General features: G+C 40.1%; 1 protein-coding gene across 7 annotated transcripts in view; it reads right to left on the minus strand.

Moving 5' to 3' along the window:
* MBNL2 (muscleblind like splicing regulator 2) overlaps positions 1-26607 on the minus strand; it is a 107049-nt gene that overhangs the window by 10515 nt on the left and 69927 nt on the right. For 4 of the 7 annotated variants that reach the window (XM_069008204.1, XM_069008225.1, XM_069008220.1 and 1 more), the window contains 5 exons: positions 23292-23456; positions 20080-20280; positions 18635-18898; positions 12962-13015; positions 12129-12282 (listed from right to left, as the gene is read on the minus strand). In XM_069008204.1, the coding sequence (XP_068864305.1) occupies positions 12129-12282; positions 12962-13015; positions 18635-18898; positions 20080-20280; positions 23292-23456 (838 nt within the window). Of the gene's footprint in view, positions 1-7371; positions 7467-12128; positions 12283-12961; positions 13016-18634; positions 18899-20079; positions 20281-23291; positions 23457-26607 lie in introns of all 7 variants that reach the window. The other 3 variants (XM_069008232.1, XM_069008253.1, XM_069008243.1) reach the window with 3 other exon arrangements.

Genomic DNA, 26607 nt, shown 5'->3' on the forward strand with positions numbered 1-26607 from the left:
TTAGTCCTATACAGGGGAAAGGGGTATAATGGGAGAATTTATCAAAAAAACCCAAAACAGAACAGAGATTTTTCCTTTTCTTCCCCACTGGCTTCTTGTATACGAGCATGCAATCTAAAATTCCGAATACAAGCCTGCTGGAAGTTTTTATTGTCTACAAAGAAACAACATGCTATCTTAAGAGGCCAAAAATATTATTAAAAAAAAGACTTGGTTAAAATTTGCATGAGACTAAATAAAGTTCCTTTACATTTTCCAGGGTAATCTTTTGGCTTTGCTTCTTTGGTGCCTTAGAAAACACTTTTGCCACATATTCTGTAACATCAGTTGCTTCAAGGCAATTCAAAGGATCTTTTCTTGACACTGCTCAAGATTTGCTGTGGGCTTTATGATTGGAAACTCTCACTTCGTGAGTCTGCGAGTCACAGCTACTTACCTGTAACTCGGTGTCAGACAAGAAAACTTGAGTGAGATGAGGCTTGTGACTCTTGTGTGCCTAGCATGAAAGAGGCAGCGAGCAGTTTAAGTTTGCCTTTCCCACTGTGACAAGCTATTGCTATTTCAATACCTTCTCTAGAGAAATGACTCTTCATGATCAAGAGTCACTTAGGTTTGTTTTTCCAGCCTGGTGCAGGTACAAGGCAAGTCCTGCATCCCAGCTGCCAGGGCCCCATAGATGGGCTCGCTAGGTGCCCAATACTGTTCTGCCCCGGGCTGGTTCCCTGCAAGTAGTCCCTCTGATAATGTGCCTGAGGATGGAACCTGTTCCTCTGTCTCTTTTTCTGGACTTTTTCAAGTCAGATTCAAATCACTCTTTCTGTTGTTAGAACAGAATTTTCTATAGGAGAATTTAACTTGGAACTTTATGGATTTTTTAGACCAAAACTTTCAGTCAGAAAAAAAACCCCCTAAAATTGTTTAGATACTCATTATTCCCAGCAGAATTGCTTTCCTACCTGTTCCCTCATTCCCTCAGAAACTGAAATTAAAGATTTTCAAACCACTAACATGAATTTTGCATAGGCTCTTATTTGTAATGTTCATGTATGCTGGCACTAAGGATGTAAATAACATTTGTTTCCACTGCCCACCTCCGTTCTCAAAAGCTTGCTTTTAAACGACAACAAAAAGTTCACTTCCTACTATTTATCAGATTTCTCAATTCATTTTCTCAGTATATTGCTACTTTTTCCCCATTTACAAGTACAGCAGGTTTCTATGGGGAAGAAAGGGAATGTGAGACAGCGAAAGCCTTGTCAGCAGTCTCTGCCCTGCCAGAAGTCCTCCTGGGGTTAGAGAGAACTGGAGAGGAAGCCCTGTTGGGAGACACCAAGGAATATTTGCACGAGGGAGCAACTGGCACTTCTGCTTTGTGCAGAAGGAGAGATCAGCTTGCATTGCTGTCCTAGGATGTTCCGGTCTGAGGAGAATCTGACTCCCTTGGGAGTGGTGCTGCCTTTGGGGGCACCTTGGCAAGGAGAGGTGCTCTGTTGCTGCACGTCCCAGCTCTGCTCCCTCCTGAAGGAGCCACCACACATGGTGTCCCAAATCCCAAAAGTTTGGCATGTTTGTATTTTACAACATGTTAACTAGTTTTTGATTTCTGGGGCAAATATTTTAGTTGTCCTTTTGTTTGTGACAGTCTAACATAACTATTTTTATTTTTGCTTCATTGTATTCTAACAGATTTTGACAGAACTGAAGGCTACTGAATGGTTTCATAATTAATATCTGCATAATTGCCACCTAATTCAGTGCGAACGCTGATGCATAATTTAAAGCAGCTGTGCCAGATAATCACAAGCCTTAGCATGAGACAGCCTGTTGATCTTATATTTCTTTTTAGACACAGCCTCCAAGTATTTAATTTTTCTTTTGGATATGTTCTTTAATATTTCCTTCTTGATAGAAGGTCATATAATCAGTAGAATAATGTTGTCACTAGATAACATCTTCAAGCAGCATTCTCTGTAATGCTATTCTTATACTGTCAGTCTCTGCCCATTTTCATTGGTACAAAAAATAAAGCCATGAACTGTTCTGAAGTGATGTGATGTGAGCAAGCCCCACATTGCTTGGAATTGTTCAGAATTTGGTAATTGTCCTCTAATAACCACTCACTGAGGGCACAGAAATGCTGGTGTCTTAACCCCCCCACCACACTCGCTGAGGTGACACAACCTAGTCAGTAAGCCAACAAAGCCTGCAGATCCCTTCATGTGATCAGCACCTGCAGGCTTGGGTCATTTGCTCACCAGGGTTTCAGTAACACTTGGGCTAAGGTCTCTTGCCTGTCATCCAGCTGCCAGTTCAGAATCAGGCGTGCAGATTTGTCTGTAGGTCCTCTATTGCATCTGCCAAGCTCATGGAAATGTCTTGGGTAACCTAGACATCCAAGGTTATCTTAGGACAATATCAAACATCACTAGACACATGTTTAGGCAACTGAACCAAGCCCTATGAGACTTTGAAGGACAAGTCAGGCTACTCTCCAGATTTCATCTGACTGGGCTGATAAACTTCACAGTCTACAATGGGTACTTAAACTTGTATCTTGCATGTAGACACCCATACTTAGACAACAACACTTAAGTGTCTTAATTTTGGGCTGAGTTCTCACCTTCTAATCCTTGTAGGACACACCAAGACATATATATATAAATGGAACAGCAGTGAAGCTTTCTAATTAAGAAATTTAAAGCACCCACAAGCAGGTGTTTGCCATTATTTAAAATTGAACTTCAGCCCCAAAAGTCAGAATAACATCCTCAAATAATGTCAGGATATACCATCCTCTGTTAAATTATCTTTGGCGTGCAGGGTGGAGGAAGTCACATTTTTCTGCATTTCCATCAACATGAACATCATCACCTCCAAGTAGGCTTCATCTAATCTTTCCCCAAGTTTCTAATCCTGTGTTTTCTCATAAAGCACACAGCAAAATAAGAAGAGAAACAAACTCCCAAAATAATTTTCCTTAAGATCTATGACTTTTATATCATCCTGAAATTACAGCACTGTACATTCTTAGCCTAAAAAAACAGCCAGTAAATACTGCTCTTTCCCTCTACAACTACCTGAAAGAGGATTGGTCTCTTCCCCCAAGTAACAAGTGATAGGATGAGAGAAAATGGCCTCAAGTTGCACCAGGGGAGGTTTAGATTGGATATTAGGAAATAATTCTTCATGGAAAGGTTTGTAAAGCACTGGAACAGACTGCCCAAAGCAATCACCATCCCTGGAGGTATTTAAAAGATGTGTAGCTGCTGCACTTAGGGGCATGGTTTAGTGGTGAACTTGGCAGTGCTGGGTTAACAGTTGGACTCGATGATCTTAGAGGTTTTTCCAACCAAAATGATTCTGTGATTCTATCTGTGAGTGAAGCTAAGAAGTAACAGTTTTCTTGCTTGCTTGAGTACTGCTAGTCCACTAGCTAAAGGAGGAACAAAAGCTTTGTTAAAGATCTCTGAAGGATGTATCTACAAAGACTGTATTAATATTTAAGCAGGACGTTTTACATACCTCTGTCCACATGCATGCACTAGAGGGAGCTAGGACCACACCCTCTGTATTCATGCCCTAACGCTGCTTCTCACCATCATTCACACGACTTCGAACTTTGCTCCAAGAAAACGCTGTCAGCATCCCCAAACAACAACTGAACTGAAAGTTCATCAAGCATCTACTGCTGAAGTCAGGTGAAGCAGCGGAAGCTTCAAGCCCCATCCTGGCGGGAATGGCTGGAGCAATTGTGAAGGGGGGAAGAAGGAAAAGGGCAAGGGCCTTTCCTGGCCTCTGACCAGTCACGCTCCTGGACATGTACCTTTCCAGCTGCCTTTCACTGGAAAGCTGAAGTCCCCTCCATTCCCTCTTACCACAGCCTGGCAGCTACAGTGAATGGGGCACTCCCTCGAGGGACAGCAACACCATCAGCTCTTGTATTATCAGAGTAAGTTTTTAATCAGAGTTTGTAAAACAGGGTTTGCTAAAGCACTTTTGCTGCATGTTTACGTTGCATTGAGCCAAAGCAATTCTCTTCCCCTCTGAACACACTGCTACAAAATTATTTTTAAAACCTAACCTTTTTAAGTCAGGAAAAGGAAGAGATGCCAAATTTTCCATATATTCTTAACTGGTGTCACCCTGCACAGACGTACACAGTACAGCCTTTAACTCCACACAATTTTCTCAGGTGCCTTGTGCCACACATTGAACACACAATGCCCAGAGTTGCTGCCCAAGCATGACTGACAGTGTGTGTGTGTCAATGCAGGTATATTTTGAGGTCTTCCTCATGTTATTTTCTGGAAGAAAGGACATACAGAAGACATGAGACACAGTGAATGTTTTCTTTCAAAATACAAGCTGACAGCACATACTAAACATATTACTGGACCCAATGGAGTTATTATGTTTTATCAGCCATCAGCTGAGACTCCATAACTTTTGGGATGTTGACTTTTCCCTTCTACTTGTGCTTCAAAGACACTGGGATCATCACACTCAGTCCCAGGAAGACCAGCAATCTTTCCCCACATCAGAATACTAAACCAAATGATATTATGAGAAATGATTAAGCCCTGCTACAACTTTCTTTTCATGCCCAGAATTGTGAGGTGAAGCCGTGGGAGCTGAAATGGGACAAGCTTAAGGCTGCAGGTCGTAAAAAAAAAAAAAAAAAGTATGGTAGAGACCATGGAAAGAGGAAACTGTACCTCACAGATATGTAAAGCAGTGTGGCACAGACTAGGAAAGGAAATTTTATCTAGTTGGGAATAAAAACGTCCTTTTCTGAAATACTCAGGAGAGTTTAAACCCATACAAGAGGACACAAAGAATGCTATGACCATGAACAAAGTCATGTTAATGACCAAGTTAATAACCTGCTCCTGCTGTGTTTCTTGGACTAAAGAAATACTGAGAATTTGGGCCACAGAGTTACTGTGGGGCTTTCCTATCATTGTAGCTTTGTTTCCAATCTTAAGAGGCTGTAAATAAATAGAAAACTTGGAGTTTTATCTCTTATAGAGAAGGAACTACTACTACTTTCCCTACTTTGAAATACATTTTTTTTTACAGTAGCTTTTAAAGACTTACAATGACTAAAACAAAGACAGGAGTGAGAAAAAACCAGACAGTGACAGCACATGCTACAGAAGCCAATGAGCACCTGAGTTGGGACTCATCTCCTCCACGTGCAGTGGTGCAGAGCTTTGGTAACACACCTACACTCATTCCACAGGCAAGGCACTCCAGGGCAATTTACCCTGCCCTAACACAGACTTCTAAAAAGCAGATGAATTAGATGCCAAACTTCCAAATGGCTGAAGTTAAACAAGTGAAAACCCATCCCCCCTGTTAAATCATCCATTAATTTCAGCATGGAATTGTATGTATACACACACACAAATATATGCAACTAGATAAATACAGACACTTTCTACAACTCCTGTTAAATTTAGAAGGCTATAATCCTCCAATGCAAACAAAATCTGCACTGGGAAAGTAGGGTCTCTGCCTGCCATCCTGCTAGATAAGAAAGAGCATTAAGGCACACCTTTGTCTTCTTAGTGGCACCAGTTAATTGTGTGAAACTACTCCCACTAACTAAAAAAAAAAAAAAAAATACTGCTTATTGGTCCTTTTGTAGGCATACCTGTATTTATTCTACCTTCAGCTGCAGTTGGCCCTTCTGGCACTCAGGAGTGCAGATGGTGGAGCTGCCCCAGCTGCATTCCTGTGCTGGAGAGGGTCCCTAGCTGAACCCCTCCCCAAACCATCCCATTTTCTCTAAGTCCCTTGGCATCTTCAAGTCTCTCTGTCACCACTCCGAGATCACAAAATTACATTGGATACCACCAAACAATTTTCTGCTGCAGACACTGTTCTGGGAAAGACCATGAAATGTACCATGTGCCTGCTGCACTTTCATCCTTATCCCAAGCATTTTTTACAAGCTAACTCTCAGAAACGTAAGCACAAAACAACAACCCTCTTTTGGTGAAAATGCTAGAAGCAAAAATGTCACAACGTGGGCAAACGAACCTTAAAAAAAAAAAAATGGACTGGTTTGTGTTTCTTTAAGAAAGTAGGATGTATTTCAGAGGTAGTATATTTTTTCTAAATTATTAAAAATAAACTCTTGCAGCAACTTCTATTTTTCCATGGGATACTTTAATAGTTTTGGGAATGACATTAAAAAAAAATAAACCTGTTAGTAGAACATTATTAAGCAAAACATTTTCACTGATTTCTTTTTAAGTCCTGGGCAAGTGGAGGGGAAGGAACCAACAGGAGAGCATTTCTACTGGGTCTGCAACAGCTTGTCAGCCCGCCCAGGAGAAACACAAGGAAAGATGATGGGGACACAGCCCTTTGCTTTCTTTTGGTGAGCAAATCTGCTTGTTTCCTTTTCTGTCTGACCTCTCAGAACCTGAGGGCAAACACATCTCGGGTGGAAGTGCCTGAGCATGGTCCCAGAGCACCAGAAAAGCCAGAGTGACCCAACAGCTGTGCAAACTCCTCCCTTGGCAGATGCCAGGCACACCAGGGTGGGAATCGCCCCAACAGAGGAGTCAAAGCTACACACTCTGGGCTGCAACAGATATGTCTTCCCTGGGAACTAAGTCCTACAGGAGGAGGGGAAACCCAACCAAAATGAAAACTGTCATTAACATAAACTGTAGAAGAACAGGAGAAAGTATCATCTTTCCTAGCCTACCTCAGACAACAGCCCTTGGGATTCTTTCTATCAATGTCCTTCCTCAGGGAAATGCAACTCCCAGGTTAAAGATACACTTTCAAATATAAAGCAGGCATAGTCATAAATATCTTGAGTGCTGTTTTGATCAGTAGTATGTACAGAAAACATTTACTTTTTTTTTCTTCTTTTTCTTTTTCCAGTTGCCTTGTTCTGCTTGTGATTTGTGACAGCTTCCGTGCTTACAAATTAGTCACTTCCACATCTCATGGAGAAGGCTACATTAACACACCTGAATGTTTGAAACCTGTGATGATCTTCCTTTTGAACTTAGGCGTTAATAATAGACTTTTGTAAGTAGTCCAGTACTACGGTGATTCTAACTCCAGCTGGGTTAATTACACGATAATTAGGTACAAACATCGCAACACAAAACACAGCTACATCATTATTTGCAACAAATGTTAACTCTAAATAAGTGCAACCTGTCCCACAAACACTTGCTATAAACGACTTAAAAATAAAAGTAAAATTTGATGGGGTAAACACAGAAATAAATAAAAAAAAATTCTCTGTGAGAATTTTTTTTGTTAAAAAAAAATTAAAATAAAAATCTCAGCACTCATTTAGAGTTCAGGATCTTGTGAAAGAAAGCTTTAAAAGGAGCAAACCTGATTTGCTGTGGCTGTTGCGGCGAAGGGAACACTTGTTGCAGGAGTTGTTGCTGCAGAGACAGTGGCGGCCGTAGCGTTGTGCATCATGGGTACTTTCAGGAGGGGAACCATGGAAGCAATGAACAGGAGGGTGCAGCATTATGGTAAGAGAAGTGGTATTTTTGGCATGGTGAATATCAAGAGCGGCAAGCCATCGTCATGGGTTAAACCGGCAGATGGCATGCAATCACAGTGCAAAGCGAGAAAGCGTGGCGGAGAAATAAAAAAAAGGGAAAATAGCTTATTACAAGTACAATTAAAGGAAGGTTGTCAACACAATCGGCGATTCCCAGAAAACAAGAGTAAGGACCACTGAAAAGGCAAGTGTTATCTCTAAGAAGAAGATTACTTGTGCAAATGAGGCCTTTACCAAAATAGCCCGTTACCTGCGGATTGTTACATGCATAATTTGTTTTCCCCCAGTACAGCTATAAAGCACTTCAAAATAAAATCCTACGAAAAAAGCCCAGTGGTTTACACTGGAAAGAAGACTGTTAAATGTTTATCTTAATTTTTAAACACAATTAAAAATTAATTATTTTCATCTATCTTCATTTTGAAGTAAGCCAGATACTCGCTGTCTTTCTTGGTAATCCAATTTATGCGTTTTTTCCTACTAGCACTGCGTAACTGTTCGACTTTATCAGAGTTAAATTACCATCTGCTTGAGGCAAAAATCAGGAGAGGGATGATAATTATCCTGATATATATACTACTTTGTTTGATCTAAAAAAGCAAGATCGATTTTGTGAAAGACACTGCTTTTGCTCATTTTAAGAATTAATTTTAATCAGCATCTTCATGGGGGAATTATTAATTTGATGTTTTAAAGGCTTGATATTTTAACTGTTTATCTGAGTAGGCCCAAAACCCAAAAATAAAATCACTGGGATAGGGCAATAGAAGAAATATTACTTTTCTGTCTCAGATGCTGTTGCACTGGACTTCCACTTTGAAAGCCCAAAATGTTAACTCCAAACTGCAAATATATTTAAAGAAGGAGTGAGATTCAGATCATGAGTTTCAACAGACCACTGTGGATCAAAGCAGGCATTTCTGGGAAACGCTGATAAAACTTTCTAACACACAGCAAAGGAGAATAGGCACACCACTATGAAACTTTAAAACACTGATGAAATTTGCTGGCTTTTCCCAGTATTTTATGATTTTATAGTACTAGACAATATAAAATATAAAGAGAAATAAAACTTTGAAAACTGAAAAGCAGACTGGAATTCATGGTATTAAGCTTTTGCAGTGTAGTTGTTATAGCAGGTGATATCATGTCTAAACTGCAGCTTTCATCTACAAATCTAAACACTCTGCAAAGTCAACCAGAAGGACAAGCGAACCTTTAATTCTAGTCAGTGGCTAAATCTCGCCTAGGATTTTTGAAACAAGTGAATATACATCATATACAGTATAAAAAAAGAGATCAATAAAGAAATTTGGAACCTACCAATACTGGTAGCGGGTGTCATGCACAAAACTGACCCTGCGTGTCATGCAATGATAGGTGAAAAAAGTGGATAAAGGGAAGAAACAGGTTAGCTGTTTAGAGTTAACATTCAAAGTGAGATTCAAGCATAACCACAGAGAAGTAAGTTAGTTAAATGAAACTGTAAGGTCATTCACAGTTTTCCTTTAACACAAAAAGGTGATTGTGTTCTTACTAAACTCCTGTATATACAGTGTGGGTTTTGGCATGTTTCTGTACATATTCAAGATACTTCATAAACTTTTTTACTTACTAATTTTATCCTTTCACTCAGTAGTTTTGCAGCAACAGGTTTTTGTTTATAGAAACATCTTTGGTTAAAGATCACAGTATTTGGGACTTTCAGAACTCACTGCATAATTCAGACAGTTAAATGTTGCACAGATCAACATTCACCAATTTTTTGACATGTGGCAGGAAAAGAAGTTAAAGTGGAATTAAGACTATTCCTCTGCAGGGGCTTTGCCAAATTTGTGTTTGATGTTAAAGTACCCATTCTTAACACAAAGAAAACAGTACTTTGACAAGTCCCAAGCTAAACACATCAAAGCGTGTAACATTCAAGCAGAAGGCTCCCAGCGCACCTCAGAGATGCTGTGGGATGACTGCTCACCTGCCATGCAGTTTAATTTTGGTGCCTAGTCCACCTTTAACCTTTCTGGAAAGGCCAAATGAAAGAGATCAGCCTATTTCCAGTACATACTGCATACAGCAAGCTGGTGAAGGCAAGCAAGTAAGGAGACTAGTGCCAGGTATGTGCATATATGAGGCAGAGTCGAATATGCTTCCTGCATTCCTGCTGAATTACTACTGCAGCCCCTTATCAGATGGTTGCAGGACTTGTGTGACTATGAATGACCTTACCCAAGAACAGTCCCCAGAGAATACACAAAGTTCCTCCTCTAGAGGTTATAGAAACACTAACAAACAGCAATGGGAAGAGAGAAAAGATCTGCTGTTTTTAAGATCATTCACCAAACAATAAGGAGAAGGTGACAAAGCCATCAAACTGATGTAAAACAAACAAAGTGCAGAACTTCAGAGGTAAGCCATGCTAAGTCAAGCCCCACACTTTTTATTAGGGGAGCCAGTGGTTAAGAAAGCAGAGAAGTTATATAAAACAATTAAGTTTTATATATATTCCAGCAGCAAAACTTTCTTAAAATTTAACACACACGCACACACACACAAGGAACACATTTGAAAATTATACCAGTTTAGAAAATATCACATAATCATTTAAAATCCAACAGATAATGTCATGCATTGCTTCTTAGACGTGGGTTGCATGACAGTCCTTACACCCACCAAATCCAACCTTCCCAGGAAATGTGGGAATATCATATGTAGGATCTTTAATGGAAAGCTCATGACACCCATTCTTACAGAGGGTGTTCCCCTTTCCTAAGTTCCTCCCATACCCACTCCTCTCTTTAATGTCCTTTCTTGGCACTGATGGTGTTTGAAAAGAGCAGGAGGTTCATCACTTTGAGTAAGGTTTTCTACTCTGGGGCTTGGGCTCCATCTGCTATTTAATACCTCTGTTTCTTCTTTTTTTTTCATGCACTTGTTTTGGGGCTTGCCAACAACCTGGCCCTTAAGGTTTGCTTCCAAGATCCACCCTTCCTACCACCAGAAATTTGTCAGATAAAACTACAATTACAACAATTAGTTGGAAAGAGGAATGGACAATAAAAAGTACAAAAAGTGAGCTACTTAAGGAAGCATGAACATTCCAGAAGTCTAAAAAACATCCAAATGCTTTTTCACTGAAAAAGGTTTAAACTACCGTATTTTCCATAGTTAATTTGAAGTCCTTGTCAATTGCAAATAAGAGCAATAAGCCCTGAAAGGGAGTGCTTAAGAAGGAAAAATGCCTATCATGCTACAAATTCTCATAGTTTCAATGTAAAATAAATTTGTGGAAATTTCTGTATGTTCTGTAAGCACATGGCAGTCTTCCATTCATGTCCAAATAGGCAGTCTCCCCATTTATTTATTTTTTTTCAAACACTCCCATAAATGTCAGTGTGTTTTCTGCCACAGATATTCTTGTGCACCAATGTGCTAAAAATAAGGCTGTGCTATTACTTACTATTACAAATACGGGGGCAGGCTCCAAGGTTGTTACTGAGGCCTTATAGAAAAATTCCATGAAGTCAAAGCCATCTGTGTTTGTTTTTTATCTTTAAAAACATATGGGAATGCTGATAGATTGGAAAATCATCATGTGTTGCCTTTCATTCCTTGTTCAACCAACATTATTTCTATAAACTAACACTGCTGAAATGTCAAGCGCATTTGCAAACACGTAGTTTTAACCGATTCTGAAGTTCACACTCGACAATACCCTGACACTAAAATACGTAATTTGTTAATTACGAATGACATCACAGAATTCCTTAGGCAAGTTCCTTTGGGAAGTTTGGAGTGGGGGTGACTGACACGATTTAGAGGGCTGCGTTGCTACTGTTTACATGAGCACCCAGCACATCCCTTCTCTCGCAGTGCTAAAGAGAAGCCCTGCTACCAGCCAGGGTGCAGGTCAAGCCATCTCTGAACGCTCTGATTATCACAGAGATCTGAGCACTGAAATGTAAATTACATTCACTCATCTTCAGATCATCCCCATGAAGAATTATAACCCCAGCTATGAGCCACAAATGCTAGGAAATGTCCTGGTGGTGCTCCAAAACCACGAAAATGCATCTGATGCCTGAAAGCCCTTTAGTGCAGCTGCGGGGAGCGATGTGTTTTGCCAATGCTTCCACGCAGGTATTGACTGGAAGTTTATGGCTGGCGCGCCCCTTCTCAGGGCATTTGTGTGTAGCTGGGGAAATCCCCATGGCTGCAAGACAGCAGCCAAGGGAGCAGGAGGATGCTGTGGCATCTCTGAGAGTGATGCTTTTCCAGCATTTTTGTTAGTGGAAACAGATACGAGGCAAAATCCAACCAATTTAAGGTAGGCAAAAAGGGGCAGACTCTGGAGAATGACAAGCAAGGCTACAAATGTCTGAAAAAAGAAGCTTAACGGCATGTTGGAATTTCTGCTTGAATTCTTGTCCTTTCAAGAGGAATTAAAATAACGTGTAATCATCTGTGCAGACTTCACCTCAAGTGGGGCAGGAAGCATAATAAAACCTTCTGTTAAGTGCAACTGCCTGACACACAGGCTACCTCAGGGACACAAAACTGGTTCAATGTGGATACAACATACCTGTTGGGATAAACGCTGCATGTTGCTGCAACTGAGCATTGGCAAGAGCCTGTTGATAGTGCAAGACACTGGGATTGAAAACGGCACTGGCACCATTGCTTTTTTCAAGTGCTTGTCTCTTTGGTAAAGGGTGAAGAACACCAGGAGGAAAGGCCTGTAAATAAGAAAATTAGTTAAAATGGTGCCATTTTTAAGACCTTGTCCGTAATATATACATAAATACAAAAACTTAGTATTTTTAAAAGCAGCTAAAGATGCCTCGCCATGCATTTTAACTCAAAGCACAGCAATGTAAAATGAGTGAAATTTTGTTATTGGTAGCAAAAGCATGGTACTATTAACCTAGAACTGTAGCAGCACAACTACTGAAAAGAAACGTTTGCTTTAAAGCAACGAAAATGGCATTGCCTTTAAGTAGGTTTTCGAATATTACAGGGAGAAAAAACCACTTGTGTTTCATTGCCAAGTATTTTGTCTTATGTTTAGATTTAAATATCGTTTCCTATTATTATACAGATTAATGGATTACGTTACACGTTTTCAATTACAAAAGCAGTTTTATCTCAATTCGACTTTTCATGAAAGATTTAAAAAAGATGAAACTGTGTTAGGAACCAAACTAAATCGTCTGCGGTCTATTACGTATGAGAATGAGATGGATAAATAGAGCTTCCAGTAAATTAATGAGTATGTGAAATCATTTCCGGTTGATGTTTGAAAAGTAAAGCGATACAAATTTCATTAGTTGCTTCTCTGAAGGAAAAAAAAAAAAAAATTATAATTAAAAAAAAAAAAAAGCTACATGCAAAGCAAAAGGTGAAAGGTCAAAGTACCAGGTCTACAGTTGCTTCGAGAGGTCGCTTCATTGCTTTGGCAGTCGACTGAGTCTTTTAATAACAGGCAGCGAGCACATGATGGCAGTGGGCCAATGGGAGTCAAGCGAATTAACATACAGGTAAACAGCAAGCAGAGGTGCGTCATGGGAACGGCATTGCATTTGTGGATAGGTGAGAAGGAAAAAAATATTCTGAATGCAATATACAACATACAAAACACTAGGCATGCACAACAACAAAAATGTCTTCTAAAGAAATGAATATTACATTTTGAATTAGTACCGAAGCAAAAATGCATCTACTATACCTTAGTTAAAAGCATATAAGAGAGTAAAATATAGATGTTTGAAATTCAGGAAAGTTGAGTAAAACAGCAGCTTGCAGACACTATTAAGCATCATATAAACACTTCACAGAGATGCAGAAAGTTTTAAGGATACACCTATCGGAATTTCTGATAAGTTAGTTCAGTCACATTTTCAAGTGCGAAAATTGATTTGGGAGGCTCCATTTTCAAATACAAAGCACTAGTGCAAGTTGTAATGCATTATAAATGCTATTAATATCAGTGCTTACAAGGTGAATGTCTTTTAATTTAGAGAAGTGAACCATTCAATGGATTTGGGGGTCAAAAGGAGAGACATTCTCCTTTGCCAACATAAAACAGAGTACACAGTATGTCTAGTTACACCAACTTATCATTAATTCCTTTCCTTTTCTCCTACAGCTGGGTCATTTTTGTAGATTTTTTTTTCCTTGTAACTTACCACATTACATTGAGAGGGGGAAAAAGTCTTTCAGAATTGAAAACATATGTTCTAAATTCTGCTGTAACCTTCAGAACTAGCTTCAGGATCAGGGAGTAAAATTGGGCTCCCAGTTCACAAGCTAACATTAATATATGAGTTATGATACTAGTCCAGCATTATTAATTTTTCAAAAGAAAGTATTTAGGCATAGTACATAGGCATATACATTTATGTATACTTTCATAATAAATTCAAACTTATGGCTGATAGGACAGCATTTGTAAAAAAGTTTCTCATCTAAAATATTACTTTCAAGTTTTATAGGGTAAATAATTCTTACAAACCTTTATAAAGGAAAGAAAAATTAACTTAGAAATCAAAATTTTTACTTTTGTTTTTTAAACACAGGCTGATATTTAGCTCTTTTTAGAATATGCAGATTATGTCTACCTTGAAATCAGTATGTGGAAATCGGGAACAAAAGCTGAGCAGCGGGAAGAGGACAACACACAAAATGCCTGCAAACAGCTTGTGGTCATAAATTTATCAGGTGCCAACAGGGTATTCTGCAGGACAGACCTCATTCTGCTTATTCCTTGTTCCTGTCTCTGTTGGATGAGTCTTCTCAACACACTCCTCATCTCTTCTTTGGCACATGTCTGGATTACATACCCTGATCTACAGGATCTGCTCATCTCTCTGGGCCCATGACCCAAACACAACAAGAAACAACTGGTCTGAAGTGGGGATCTGGACAGACTTCTGTCTAAGCAGGGCACTGTGCAGCCCAGGTGCGGTACCCTCCACAGGTACCACTGCAGAGGACATCACTCCACTGCCCGGGGCACGGCCTCAGAGCCACTCTGCCTCCACCACAGAGGGAAGTCTACACAGAAGTGTAGAAATACACCTGTATTCAGCATTATGTGATGATAGAGCCCACAAGTTCAAATCAACACTGCTAAGAGTAAAGTGTTTCAGTTAATTACCTTTATTATCCAAATACAGATCTTACCTAATCTCACTTGTTAACTTATTATCTCTCTGCTTATTATTGCCTTTCTCCAATTTTTCTCCATGCTCTTTTTAATGTCACCTCCCTCCTTTGAAGCTTTCTTCTGGCTTTCCCCTCATCTTCCCCAGAAAGTTCAGTCTCACAGTCTTCCAAAGACTGTTCCTGAATCTACTCATCAAACTTGCCTCCATGTAGTCTCCCCCTTTTTTCAGGCTTTCAAACTGTTCATCTTGCTCTCCTACATTCATATTTTCTTTTATTTCATCCTGATAGTAAAACCTCCTTTGCCTCTTTCTGTTCCATCAGGTTATCTCCTTCTCAACATTCGATCTACATAACTAACAGCCAAAGAATCAATAGCTACAGTCTGGAGAGGAAGAGGATACGAGAAGGAAATAAAGATAATATCAAAAATGATCAAACATCCAAGGCATAGTATTTGCCTGCCGTACGACACATTGGTGTGCTATAATGTGCCCTAGAATACAAACAAGATCTACACAGCAGTGGCCTCCACGGATGTGCAAGGAACTCCCGACTAAACTCAAATGGAAGAAGGAAAGCACACAAGAGGTGGGAGCAGGGACAGATGGCTCAGGAGGAACAGGGACACAGCCTGAACATGCAGGGATATGTTAGGAGAGTCAAAGATCACCTGGAGTTGAATCTGGCAAGGGATGTGAAAGACAACCAGAAGGGCTTCTCAGCAACAAAAGGAAGACCAGAGAATATGTGTTTCCACTGCTGAATGGGGCAGGCAACCTGGTGACACAGGACATGGAAAAGGCTGAGGCTCTGAAAATCCTTTCCATCTCAGTCTTTACTGGCGAGACTGGCCTTCAGGCCAGTGGGAGACCAGTGAGGTAAGTCTGAAGTGGAAAAGATTTTCCCTTGGAGGAGGATCATCAGGCTAGGGAACATTTAAACAAGCTGTACATACACAAACCCATAGGAACTAACAGAATGCACCCTGGGTGCTGAGGGAGCTGGCCAACATCACTGCAAGGTTAATCTTAACTATCTTTGAAAGATCCCTGACAGGGGGAAATTCCCAAAGACTGCAAGAAAGTAAATGACACTCCTATCTTCAAAAAGGGCAGAAAGGAAGGTCTGAGGACTGACAGGTTGGTCAGCCTCACCTCAGTCCCTGGGAAAGCAATTGAGCAAATCCTCCTGAAAACCATCTGCAAACACATGAAAGCCAAGACAATGATGGGAAGTAGTCAGCATAGATTTATGACAGGGAAATTGTGTTTAACCAGCCTGACATCCTTCTATGATGAAACTGGCAGAGTGGTGAAGGGAGAGCAATGGATGTTGTTTCCCTTGATTTCAGAAAGGATTTCAACACAATTTCATCCTCACAGACAAATTTGTTTATTATGGGCTAAATGGGAAACAGTGAGGTGGACTGACAATTGTCTCACATGCCAGGTTCAAAGGGATGTGATCAGCAACACAGAACCAAGCTAGAGACACCAGAGGTGTAAAGCTTGGAGGAGTGGTTGATAACACAAGACAGATGCGCCACTGCTCAAAGGGCCTAGAAAGTCTGGAGAAATGGGCACGGAGAAACTTCACTAAATTCAACAAAGAGAAATATCAAGGGACCTGGGGAGGAACAACATGAGGCACCAGTACACACCAGGGGCCACAAAGGCTTGGCAGAAAAGACCCTCAAGATCCTGGTAAGCTGACAGCATGCTGGGCTGCACTGGGAAGACCATCACCAACAGGTGGAGGGAGGTGATTCTTCTCCTCTATTCAGCCCTGGTGAGGCCACACATGGTGCACTATGTCCAGGTCTGGGCACCCCAGTACAAGAAAGATACAGGTGTACTAGAAAACACTTCCATAAAGGACCTAAAAGACGATCAAGGGACTGAATTCACCCTGGAGAAGATACAGGGGAATCTCATCAGTATAAAGAAATACCTGATTTCAGGGTAAACATCAAGCCAGTGGTGCCCAGGGACAGGAGAAGAGGCAATGGGAACAAATTTAAATAAAAGAAATTCCATTTAAATGTAATGTAATTTAAATTAAATATAAGATTTAAAAAAGAAGGAAAAGAAAAGCATTTATTTTTACTGGAGGTATGGAGAAGGTTGTCAAATTATGGAGTTTCTATCCTTCGAGGCTTTAGTAAGCCAACAGGCACATCCTGGGCAATCTCCTCTAGCTCACCCTGCTTAAGCAGGGGAAATAGGCTGGAATATTTTGTACATATTTCTCTGAAAAATGTTATCCTGAATTACAGGTCCCTGTTGCCTTCTTCTGTGACACTAGACTGCTAACATTTCAATTCTGTATTTCCAAAGATGCTTCATCTTGCTTTGAGGCTAATGCAACTGTAATTAAGCCTTATTTAAAACCACAGGATATATATCTGCAACCATTACTGAAGTGCAAAAAAAATTAATCCCCTCATCTCTCTCCTTTCTTATTTAGTGTAGTGCCTAGAAATATTACATTCTCTAAATGAACAATAAATATTGCACAACAGAAGCTAATCAGAATAAAAACCCAATCTTCTCTGCTTTAATTTCCAGATGGTATTCAATTTCTGCAAGCACAGGAAACTTTAACTAAAAATCATCCAATTTGGAACAAAGGCTGAGGATACTATTAGAGACAGAATATTAAAACTTAAGAAATATTCTTCCGTTTGGTGGTTTACTTTCTTGCATAACTTACCCTTTGTCCCTCAGAAAAGTCTGGTCTTTTCTAATTTGTTAAATACAATAGCTTGGGGTAGTTATGTGCTGTACTGTATTGTGTTTCTGGCAGGCTTTTTAACCAGAGAATAACTGTATTGTCTATAACTATTGTATGCACTGCCCACAAGTCCACAAACCACATCTGCTTAATTATTTGTCCACTGCCAGCAAAGAGGACAATGATTCTTTGATTTGCTGCCAGCCGTTTTGTCTCTCAAGTCAGATCCTCCATGTTCGATTTATTTAACTTTATCAATACCACTTTAAATTTATCATCTGTCTTGGTAGCAACTGTAAGAGGGATCCAGTCCTGGTGAAGGGGTGGGCTGTCTTGTCTGAACAGTTTTAAGTAAGAGGTTAAAATATCTGAAAATAAAAGCCCCCACTCTCTTTCCTTCTGACTGTAGCCACGTTTCTTTCCTAATGATTCCCATTACAGTTTACTACTTTTAAACCCCATGATTCAAGCAACTAGCCCATAACAGTAGGAGAGGCAAGAAGTCTCCAGGCCTGAAATGCATCTAACCAAAGTTCAAAAAGATACAGGCAATGCTTTTTAGTCGCTGGGGATAGTTGTAGATCTACAGAGGGCAGTTCTGTCTCATCCTCAGACAGGCACTGATGGTAGATCAGATGAGTGTCCTGGTTTTTCTATGCTACCAACACAGTGAGACCAAGGTGGCTGGCTGGCTGGCTGTCTCATTTCTAAGGTGGACTGTGCTGAATCTCAATGCAGGTTTCTGTTCTACTACTGATCTCTGAAGCAAATGCTCTATCTGCTTTTCTTCCAAATTTCCACATGTGTATCTGCCGTCAAAGAGCTAAAACAGCATAAGTGTCCCTGTTTTCCTGGGAACACTGAAGTTTATCAGTTTTGTTTCTGTTTGGAAATATTATAGGCAAATTTACATATAATTGAGGCAGAGAACAGAAGTGGTATAGAGTGTCATTTGCTTCACTGTCTTGAATAGAAATACAGCATTAAAATAAGGGCATAAAGAAAAGAAAGTGCTTCCTCCCATCAGGCAATAGTAATTTTATAAACTCTTATCTTTCACCAAAATAAAAATTAAAAAAAAAAAAAATTAAAAGAAGAGGCAAAGGAGAAAATAAAGTATAAGCAATCAGCATTAAATTGAAGCAAAATAGGCATGAAAAAAAGGCAGCCATACATGCCAGCACTTACCATCACAGTCGCAGCTGCCGCAGCTGCCTGGGCTGCCACTGCAGCCTGGTTGGCTTGGTGTTGCGCCGCTTTGATTTTGGCCTGCAAATGTGCAGGAGGGTGAAAATACTTGCATTTCTCCCTCATGCAACGACCTTTTATGTAATCCATACACACGGTTACGGTGTTGTCGTTTGTGTCAATCATTGTGCTGTCTGCCGGATGCGCAAAGCGGCAATCAGTCTCTCCACGCGCACAGTTCCCCCGCTGGAACTCCCTGCACACCTACGTGCAAAACAACACACGTTGCAGGGGCAGAGCTCGGTGCAACGTGAAAGGGCAAGGAGAGTCCCACACCCCCAAAACACAGACCTGCCCCCTTCCCCAGTTAGTTCAAGTTTTACAGCAAATTCAATTCAATAAACCCTTCATCGCTTGGTGTGTGAGGGGAGTGCACCTATTTCACCCTTATGTTCTTGGCTCCTCAGTTAGCTCTGTGGTACTGTGGCTAAATGAACTTAACATGCAACAGAAGCATTCCCAAATGCCTTTCCTTTTTCCTCTTTAGAAAGCAGATGGGAAGGATACTTACTTACTCACGTAACTGCTCCTGCAAAACTAGCTGGGAATCACAAAATATTTTGTCTCTTTCTGACTACACTTTGTATTCTTGCAGGTTGACTGGTAGGGAAGGAGTTCCTCTTGCTGAAACCCAGGGAAAATACACATCAGATGCACTGTATTTTTTATGGAGTCCACAAACAAAATTGAGAGCCTACTTAAAAAGAATTTTCAAAAATGGGCAGAATGAACATACTGATTTTCCCAAGAAGAAACGTGCTCTAGACACCAGTGCTTAGGCTTTTGGGCAAGAACATTCATTTTTGCAAGAGCCATTTGTTCTCCTTGTGTACTTGGATCACAGATTCCACTGAGTCCAGCCACGCAGTGATCCAGCAACAGCTGGGAGGCTCTCCACATAGCTTGTCCCTTCAGCCTGCTGCAGGGCTGGGAATATTCGACATCTCCATTGCCAGCTCAGGGCTGAAGGGCTACACCATTCCCCTAATATTGATCCATAAGACTATTAAAATTCCCTTATTATCAGTGCAGAAAAACCAAGACAATTAATATTGAAATAAAAAACGTGCTTGTTAGATATTTCATCAAGGCATACCTTTACAGGCATGTATGTATACCCGAGGTTTTTTTGAGACTATGAACTTTGCAAAAGATTAAAATTCATGTTGATGTCTGTGTATTAAATATAAGCAAACACACTACCTTAAAAATAGCAGTATTTAATTGCCACTGGCTGCAAGTGCAGAAATCCTGCCTGGTTACAAGTTTTTGACCTGTAGCAACCAAATTTAAGCTTCATTTCTAAAACAACAGTTACACCCTCCAGGATATTTCACATAGCCTAACAGAGGATGTACTTCTAGTCACAGTGGCGTCTACAGTACCTCCAGTTTATCAGTCCTGAGGAGTTTCTGGGTAGCAGTTGAACTGGGGACTGAAACCGGTGGACTTCCAGGAACAATGACTGGCGGCGTGGGTAGGATCTCAGTCGGGACTAAGCCAACTCCTGGTGTTACTGGCGTTAGGTAAGGAGCAAAGCTAATAGCCGTGTTCGTTCCTATTGTGGGACCCACTGGAAATGTGGGCTGAAAAAGGAAAACACAGACCAAGATGAAAAAAAAGTCCCTGAATGAATACATTACTGTTGTCTTTTGCTTGTTCTTTCCCACACCGATTCATTTTCTTAATGAAAAAATTTCAAACAGCTGGCAAAACACACAGGATCCCCTCTTCTTTTAATCACGTAACACGTTCCAGCAGCATACCAAGAACCACCTTTGTAACTTTATTATTGGAAAAGAGTCTGGTGATGCAAAGGAAGTCATACTTTGAACCCAAATCTCTGTGAAGGTCCAGCTTACATTGCAGGCTTATTTACATATCTAAATGTAGAAATAACATAGACTTTATTGCTTTTTCTCAATACCAGTTTTCCTTGGGAAAACAGGCTATTTTTCGAAGTATTCAGATTTCATAGGTGAAGCATTATTAACTATATTAAAGCCATATTTCTAATAAGAGTACATATAATGAGCTCTTTGGCATGTAACTTCCAGTATGTTTGCATACTGTATTTTGCCACCTCCTGCAATTATATGTTACTGAGTCTCGCACACTGAAAAAACTCACCTTTGCAAATGTTTGTGTGCCCAGCTGTCACCAGTGGCAAGCAGAATAAATATTATCATCTCAGCTGGACACAATATTTAGAAAGGGATTATTCAGGCTTAGATTAATTAATCATACGAAAAACTTTGATTGGAAGGAACGGTACGGGTCTAAAAATCTTGTTTTGTTCCTTTCTACAGTGAGTCAGTGAAGTCATGACCAGAAGAAAGAGCACTTCTGTGATGCTAAAACAGCCATGATGAGGCAGAATAGTGGGTTTGTCACCAACAGCTCCACAGGGGGTGGAGGCAGAACATCACCATGATCAGACCACGCTTAGACCTGGAAAGTGCTTTAGTTCTGCAGAGCTGAGGTTTACCCCAGAGAGTGAAGCTATAATTATAAATGAGGAAAAACTGAGAAGAAAAACAGGACACATCTCAGATTAGCTTTGTCAGAAATTAAGTTCCCAAATAAGACAGCAGCTAGAAACACAACAGCACAACACTAAGACTTCAAAACACTTTAACAAAGGAGAAGTGTCTTTCTCATTAAGGTGGCGTGCCTGACATAAAGTACACAGAAAATATGCAAGAGAAAACACAGGAGCTAGAAGGTGGGGTTTTTTATTTTTTGTTTGGGTTTGGTTTTCTTTGGATTTTTTTTGTCTTTGGAAGCAATTACTAAATTTTAAATGGATGTGACTCAGTACCAATAAGATGATCTGAGCAGGCAGATTAACCAGGATAACCAACTATGTGGAAATAGCATCTACCAGCCCTTAAGAGGTAAAAAATACATTAAAAGTGTATCATGCTGTGTTTTAATCAGCGATCAAATCTGCTCGATATCAAACAACCCAATTTGTATGTCAAACATGAGCTAAATTCTGAAGAGCATAATAATGAACAAATACATGAAACAATGGTTCAACTATGTTGAGGACAATATGTGTTATGTGACATATAAATAACAGCTTTGTATCAGATGTAATTTTAAGAATAAATCCACATGTGAAATGGCTTCTACAAAATTTTCTTTTACTTTTTATCCCTTTGGTCAAGGCTGAGTCATCTTAATATGGCAATTTATGTGAGACAGAGAAATAAAACCTGGCATTTTTATCACAGCAATCAGTACAGAAGACATTATGTCAATGAAATTGTAAAGTTCAAATGATGAAATGGGTGAGAAAAAAAAAGTATCATTTTGCTACTTCAACTTTTCTCATAGTATTAAGCAGTGGAATCTATTACTTCATCAAAACTTTTTCTGGTGAAAACTCAAGCAGTAAAACCCCAGGAAATATCAAGACAACTCAGGTCAATATCACCAGATACAATTTGATGAACATGTACCAGAAATTCAGGGAGTCCTGACACTCAATTCTAATCCCACATGACAGTAGATGTTTCAAGTATAAAAAGGCATTATTGAAGAAGGCATCTGGGGTGAGCTTCCTCTGACCAAATGCATATGTCTTCTTCTGAGATGTCTACACTTGACTTCTGCTGTAGCCCATGGAAAGGCAAAGGCACTTAGAAAACCAAATTATCTAATCCAAATGCAGATGTCTGAAACAAACCAAGCAAATAGTAATTAGGAGTGCCAATGTCTTTTGATAAATTATAAATGGACCTTGGAAACTCACTGGAGAAGTTGATGCCAACACTCCAGATGCCTCAAGTTAGAGAAAAAAATCCTCCTCCTGTGGGATGCCTTACACTAGGAATTTAGATTGAAAAAACATCATTAGCAGCCATGTGTGAAAAGTTTACTTCAGATTACTTGCCAAACCATGATTTGGAAGTTTGTTACAGTGAGGAGCCCAAGTGCAAGGGCTGCCTGGAGTAACTGATCACTTTAGTGCATATCCAAAGATGCTGCTCATGCATGCCAGACTCTAGTTCGATGTCACTGCCTGGATATGAAGTGTCTCAGGCACTGTACGAATCACACTGAGAAAAAACACTGAGTTTGTGAAGTTCATGCACCACCAATTCTCTGTCTTATCCTTGGACACTTCAGACTTCAACAGAGCAGGAAAATGCTACCCCTTAAACTTTGTTCCTGGTATTTGGATTAAATGATATTTAAAGCCATTCAAACCCACAGACTCCTGAGAAACTTTGTGTTCCTACTCAAGTAACTTACTAGCAAATTATTGTTATTATATAAATTTTCACCTCCAGAAGGATTATAGGTAAAAATCTTGCAAAAATGACATGAAATACATGGGGGGGGGGGGGGGGGGTAAGAGGAAAAAATTGCAAATTATTTTGGGATAAAAGAAAAATAAATCAAATATCTAGCAACACTCCATTACATCTTCAAATGCAAATATAAATGAGCCTATCTCTAGCATCTTGACCATTCCTTAAGTAAACAGACAGGGACTATTTTTATTGATGCTATTTAGAGAACTTTTGCAGGTCAATATAGTCTTCAACTTTACTTACCATTAACACCATCAGAGAAATATACTTACCACTGGCTGTATTGGTGTCCCTGGAAACATGAACTGCATTTGCTGGGCGAGCATTGCTGCTGCAGTTTTTTGCTGGATTAAGTTGTTCCTGCCATTGATTTCCAGTTGAGTTTTCAAATGTGTTGGTGGATGAAGGTACTTGCAGTTCTCCCTTGTACAGCGACCCTGGAACAAGAAGTCACACTAATCGGTCGGCTGCTTTTGATGATAGTTTAATGCCTTTGAGCAAAGTATTACACCATAAACTAAGTAAGAACTAACGAAACACAGGGTGTTTCCTGGGAACTGTGTAGAGGGCTGGGAGGAGCCGATAGCCTTGAGCTCTGCCTCAGCCCACCACCTCTGATTGATCATTAAAGCTATTAGCCATGGAAAAAAAAAGAGAAAGGCTTTGAATCAGCATTTTCATTGTTAAGTACAGATCAGTGCCATACAACTAATAATCTCAGAACAATCCAGACTGCCTGAACTGCCTCTCATGACATCTTGGCTAAAGTATCTGGTGTTACCATAACCTAAATGGTTTTTTATAAATGACATTACATTATGAATAACAAATTGAAACCTTCTTCAATTGAAATGCAGCTTGTAAATACATAATTTTAAAAATAATTGTGTGATCGTGGCAGTGAGGATCTAAAGTTGCCACTCTCTCCTTGTGTTCTCTCATACACTCACCCTTATTCCAGTTCACTGCCTTCCAGCCTCCTGTTTTTATTACATCAGCACAACTTTGAACTATTTCCATTCAAGTATAAAAGAACAGAAGTAAAGGTGGTACTTTTACAGCCTAAATTTAGAAGCAGTGCATGGATCTAAATCTGAAGGTACACAGCAAAAGGAAAGCTCCCGATCGACATGAAAGGAGTTTTTAGACAGTTATGAGATAATAAGAGAATAAAAATATAGGTGGGCTGTCATTTCTGAGGTAGCTTGGATTAGAGGAGATGGATCTACAAGCTGACTCCAAACATAGGTAGAGTGGTAAGACACACTGATATATTTTCCCCCAGAAAGGGAAATCATAGGGTGCACCAGGAAGTTGTGCAGCTGCAGGGCAGGACCTACTGAGATCAGAAGCTCCTTGATGACACGGCTCACAACCAACCACAGAATTTTAGGGGCTGTGACTAGAGGGCCTGTAGCATTAGTCAAACTACATTTGATACATTCAACTTGTAGAAGTTAAGTTTCCAAACTGAGATGTTTTTAAGAAGTGCTTTTTAAACTTTCCATTCACTGCTATTAGGGCTTTACTATTGGTAGACAAGCAGGAATATCCTCCTATAGCCAAGAAAGCATCCAGATCCCTGTGCTGGAATATCACACAGTACAGACATAAACTGACTCGTGTATGCGCGCGCACACGCACACACACACACACACACACACACTCCTACAAAACTTTCAGTAGGCTTCAAATGTCCCAAAACTAGTGTTATTGTTACACTTTTGACTTAGACACTAAAACAATGCTGATTCTGCCTCTAATCTGCTACAAGGATGTCATAACTAGCTGTACAGGAGTGAATGAAACATGTTCAGGAAGGTTCTGCTGTGTCGAGGCTGATGGGAATGTTATCAGCTATTTCCACACTATTAAACTATTAAGAACTTTCCTGAACTGCCCGTGGCTGCTGCTTGGAGTATGCTAAACAGTAGAGACCAGAAAACTCAAGAAAGCTAAAAATTTAAGAAAAAGCAATGGTCTCAACACTCAGTAACAATGGTCTCAGTGCTGTTTTAACCTCCTAGTACAGATGCAGCCACTTTCAGGACATCATGCCTTCTGTCTGTTGAGAGAATCACCAATGCTACCTTGGTTAAACCAATTACACAAAAGGAACGTTACTTTGTCAGCTGGCATGAGCAGAACCAGAAACAGTCACGATTTGATGGACACAAAAGAAGGCTGGCTCTTTCATTTTGGGGGGAATGTGGCCTTTGCCATCATAATGCTAAACTGGAGCAGACTCAGTGCAGACAATGAGCATAAGCTTTTTTGTTGGCTGATGAGGCCAACTGTTCTAGACATTTTCAACTGAGATCTATTTTACCTTAGCCTATTTTGTATATGAATGGCTCGTACAGCAAATCCAAAAATTAAAACAGCAAAAACATATCGAACTACTGAATCTGATGGAAATATCGACCTATGGAATCAAAACTGTTCCTTAAATAAGGACTGAGAGCAACTCTCCACCACAGTGGCTTCTGAAGTACCTTAAACCTGAAGAGTGCCTTCAGCCAGACCTCCAGTCTTACCTCTGACAGCATACAGCTACTGTGTACCATCACTTCAAGCTCCGCAAAGCAACCCACAGTGCACAAAAGATTGGTTATTTCTGAAAACTTTCAAAATAATCCAACCATACAAAACTGTACTGTCCTCTCTGAAGTTATTCATGTCTGTGCCTCGTTTACTAGCTTTTTGAGCTCCCGGTTAGCAGCGAACGTACGTACTATAAAAGAGCTGTGTGGTCCTGCCATGCTGCTAGAGAAAGCCCTCCAAACAGATCAAGCCTTGTTGAAATTAAATGACCCAAAATAAACTGCAGTGGAATGAGCACTGAAAATAGTAAGTAAATTAATCCAGCCCTCACTACCAAAATGACATAAATTCTGAGACCAGCTTTTTTTACTTTTTGGACCTACAATGGTAGCAGGGAAACACCTATAAGGAATTTTGCATTACTTTTTTCCCAAATGCTCCATGTCCCAACTATTAATCAATGCACAAACAAAAATTCAAACTAATAGTATCATTTCAGTCAAATGGGACCCTGAAATTTTTTGTTTATTAAAAAGTGAAATATGAAGCCCAACTGACATGACAGCACATACCAACCAAGAAGCAGAACAGGCAACTGTACACAACATGCGTATTCAACATATTGGTTGGGTCACCATCAATAAAGAGTCCACTTTGGATTCTTGCAAAAAACTACTATGCTAGAAGGCCACATCATCACAAATACAGAGACAAAATCAGGTACTTTAACTCTCAGGTGCATCAATATCAAGCCTCTGGAGTGAGGCTTGGTTCATCTTAAAACCACAGCAGTTTAGGAGCTCTCCACAGACATTCAGTCCCTCTGGCACACGAAGGCACAAACTCAGCAGGACAAGGCAGGCGGCAGGGAAAAATAATTGCTTCTTACAACTTTTAACCTGTTCCCAGATATGAGTCAGAGTCCTGAAACTAAGGGCACAGACAGACTGGTTTGTAACTGGGTCCCTAGAAACTCCTGTCATCCATGAAGTGAAGGTTATCAACAAGCACATCATAAGCGGCTGTGCACTTCCCATGGGAGTT

The sequence above is a fragment of the Aphelocoma coerulescens genome, chromosome 1 (assembly GCF_041296385.1).
Source record: "Aphelocoma coerulescens isolate FSJ_1873_10779 chromosome 1, UR_Acoe_1.0, whole genome shotgun sequence".
Lineage (NCBI taxonomy): Eukaryota > Metazoa > Chordata > Aves > Passeriformes > Corvidae > Aphelocoma > Aphelocoma coerulescens.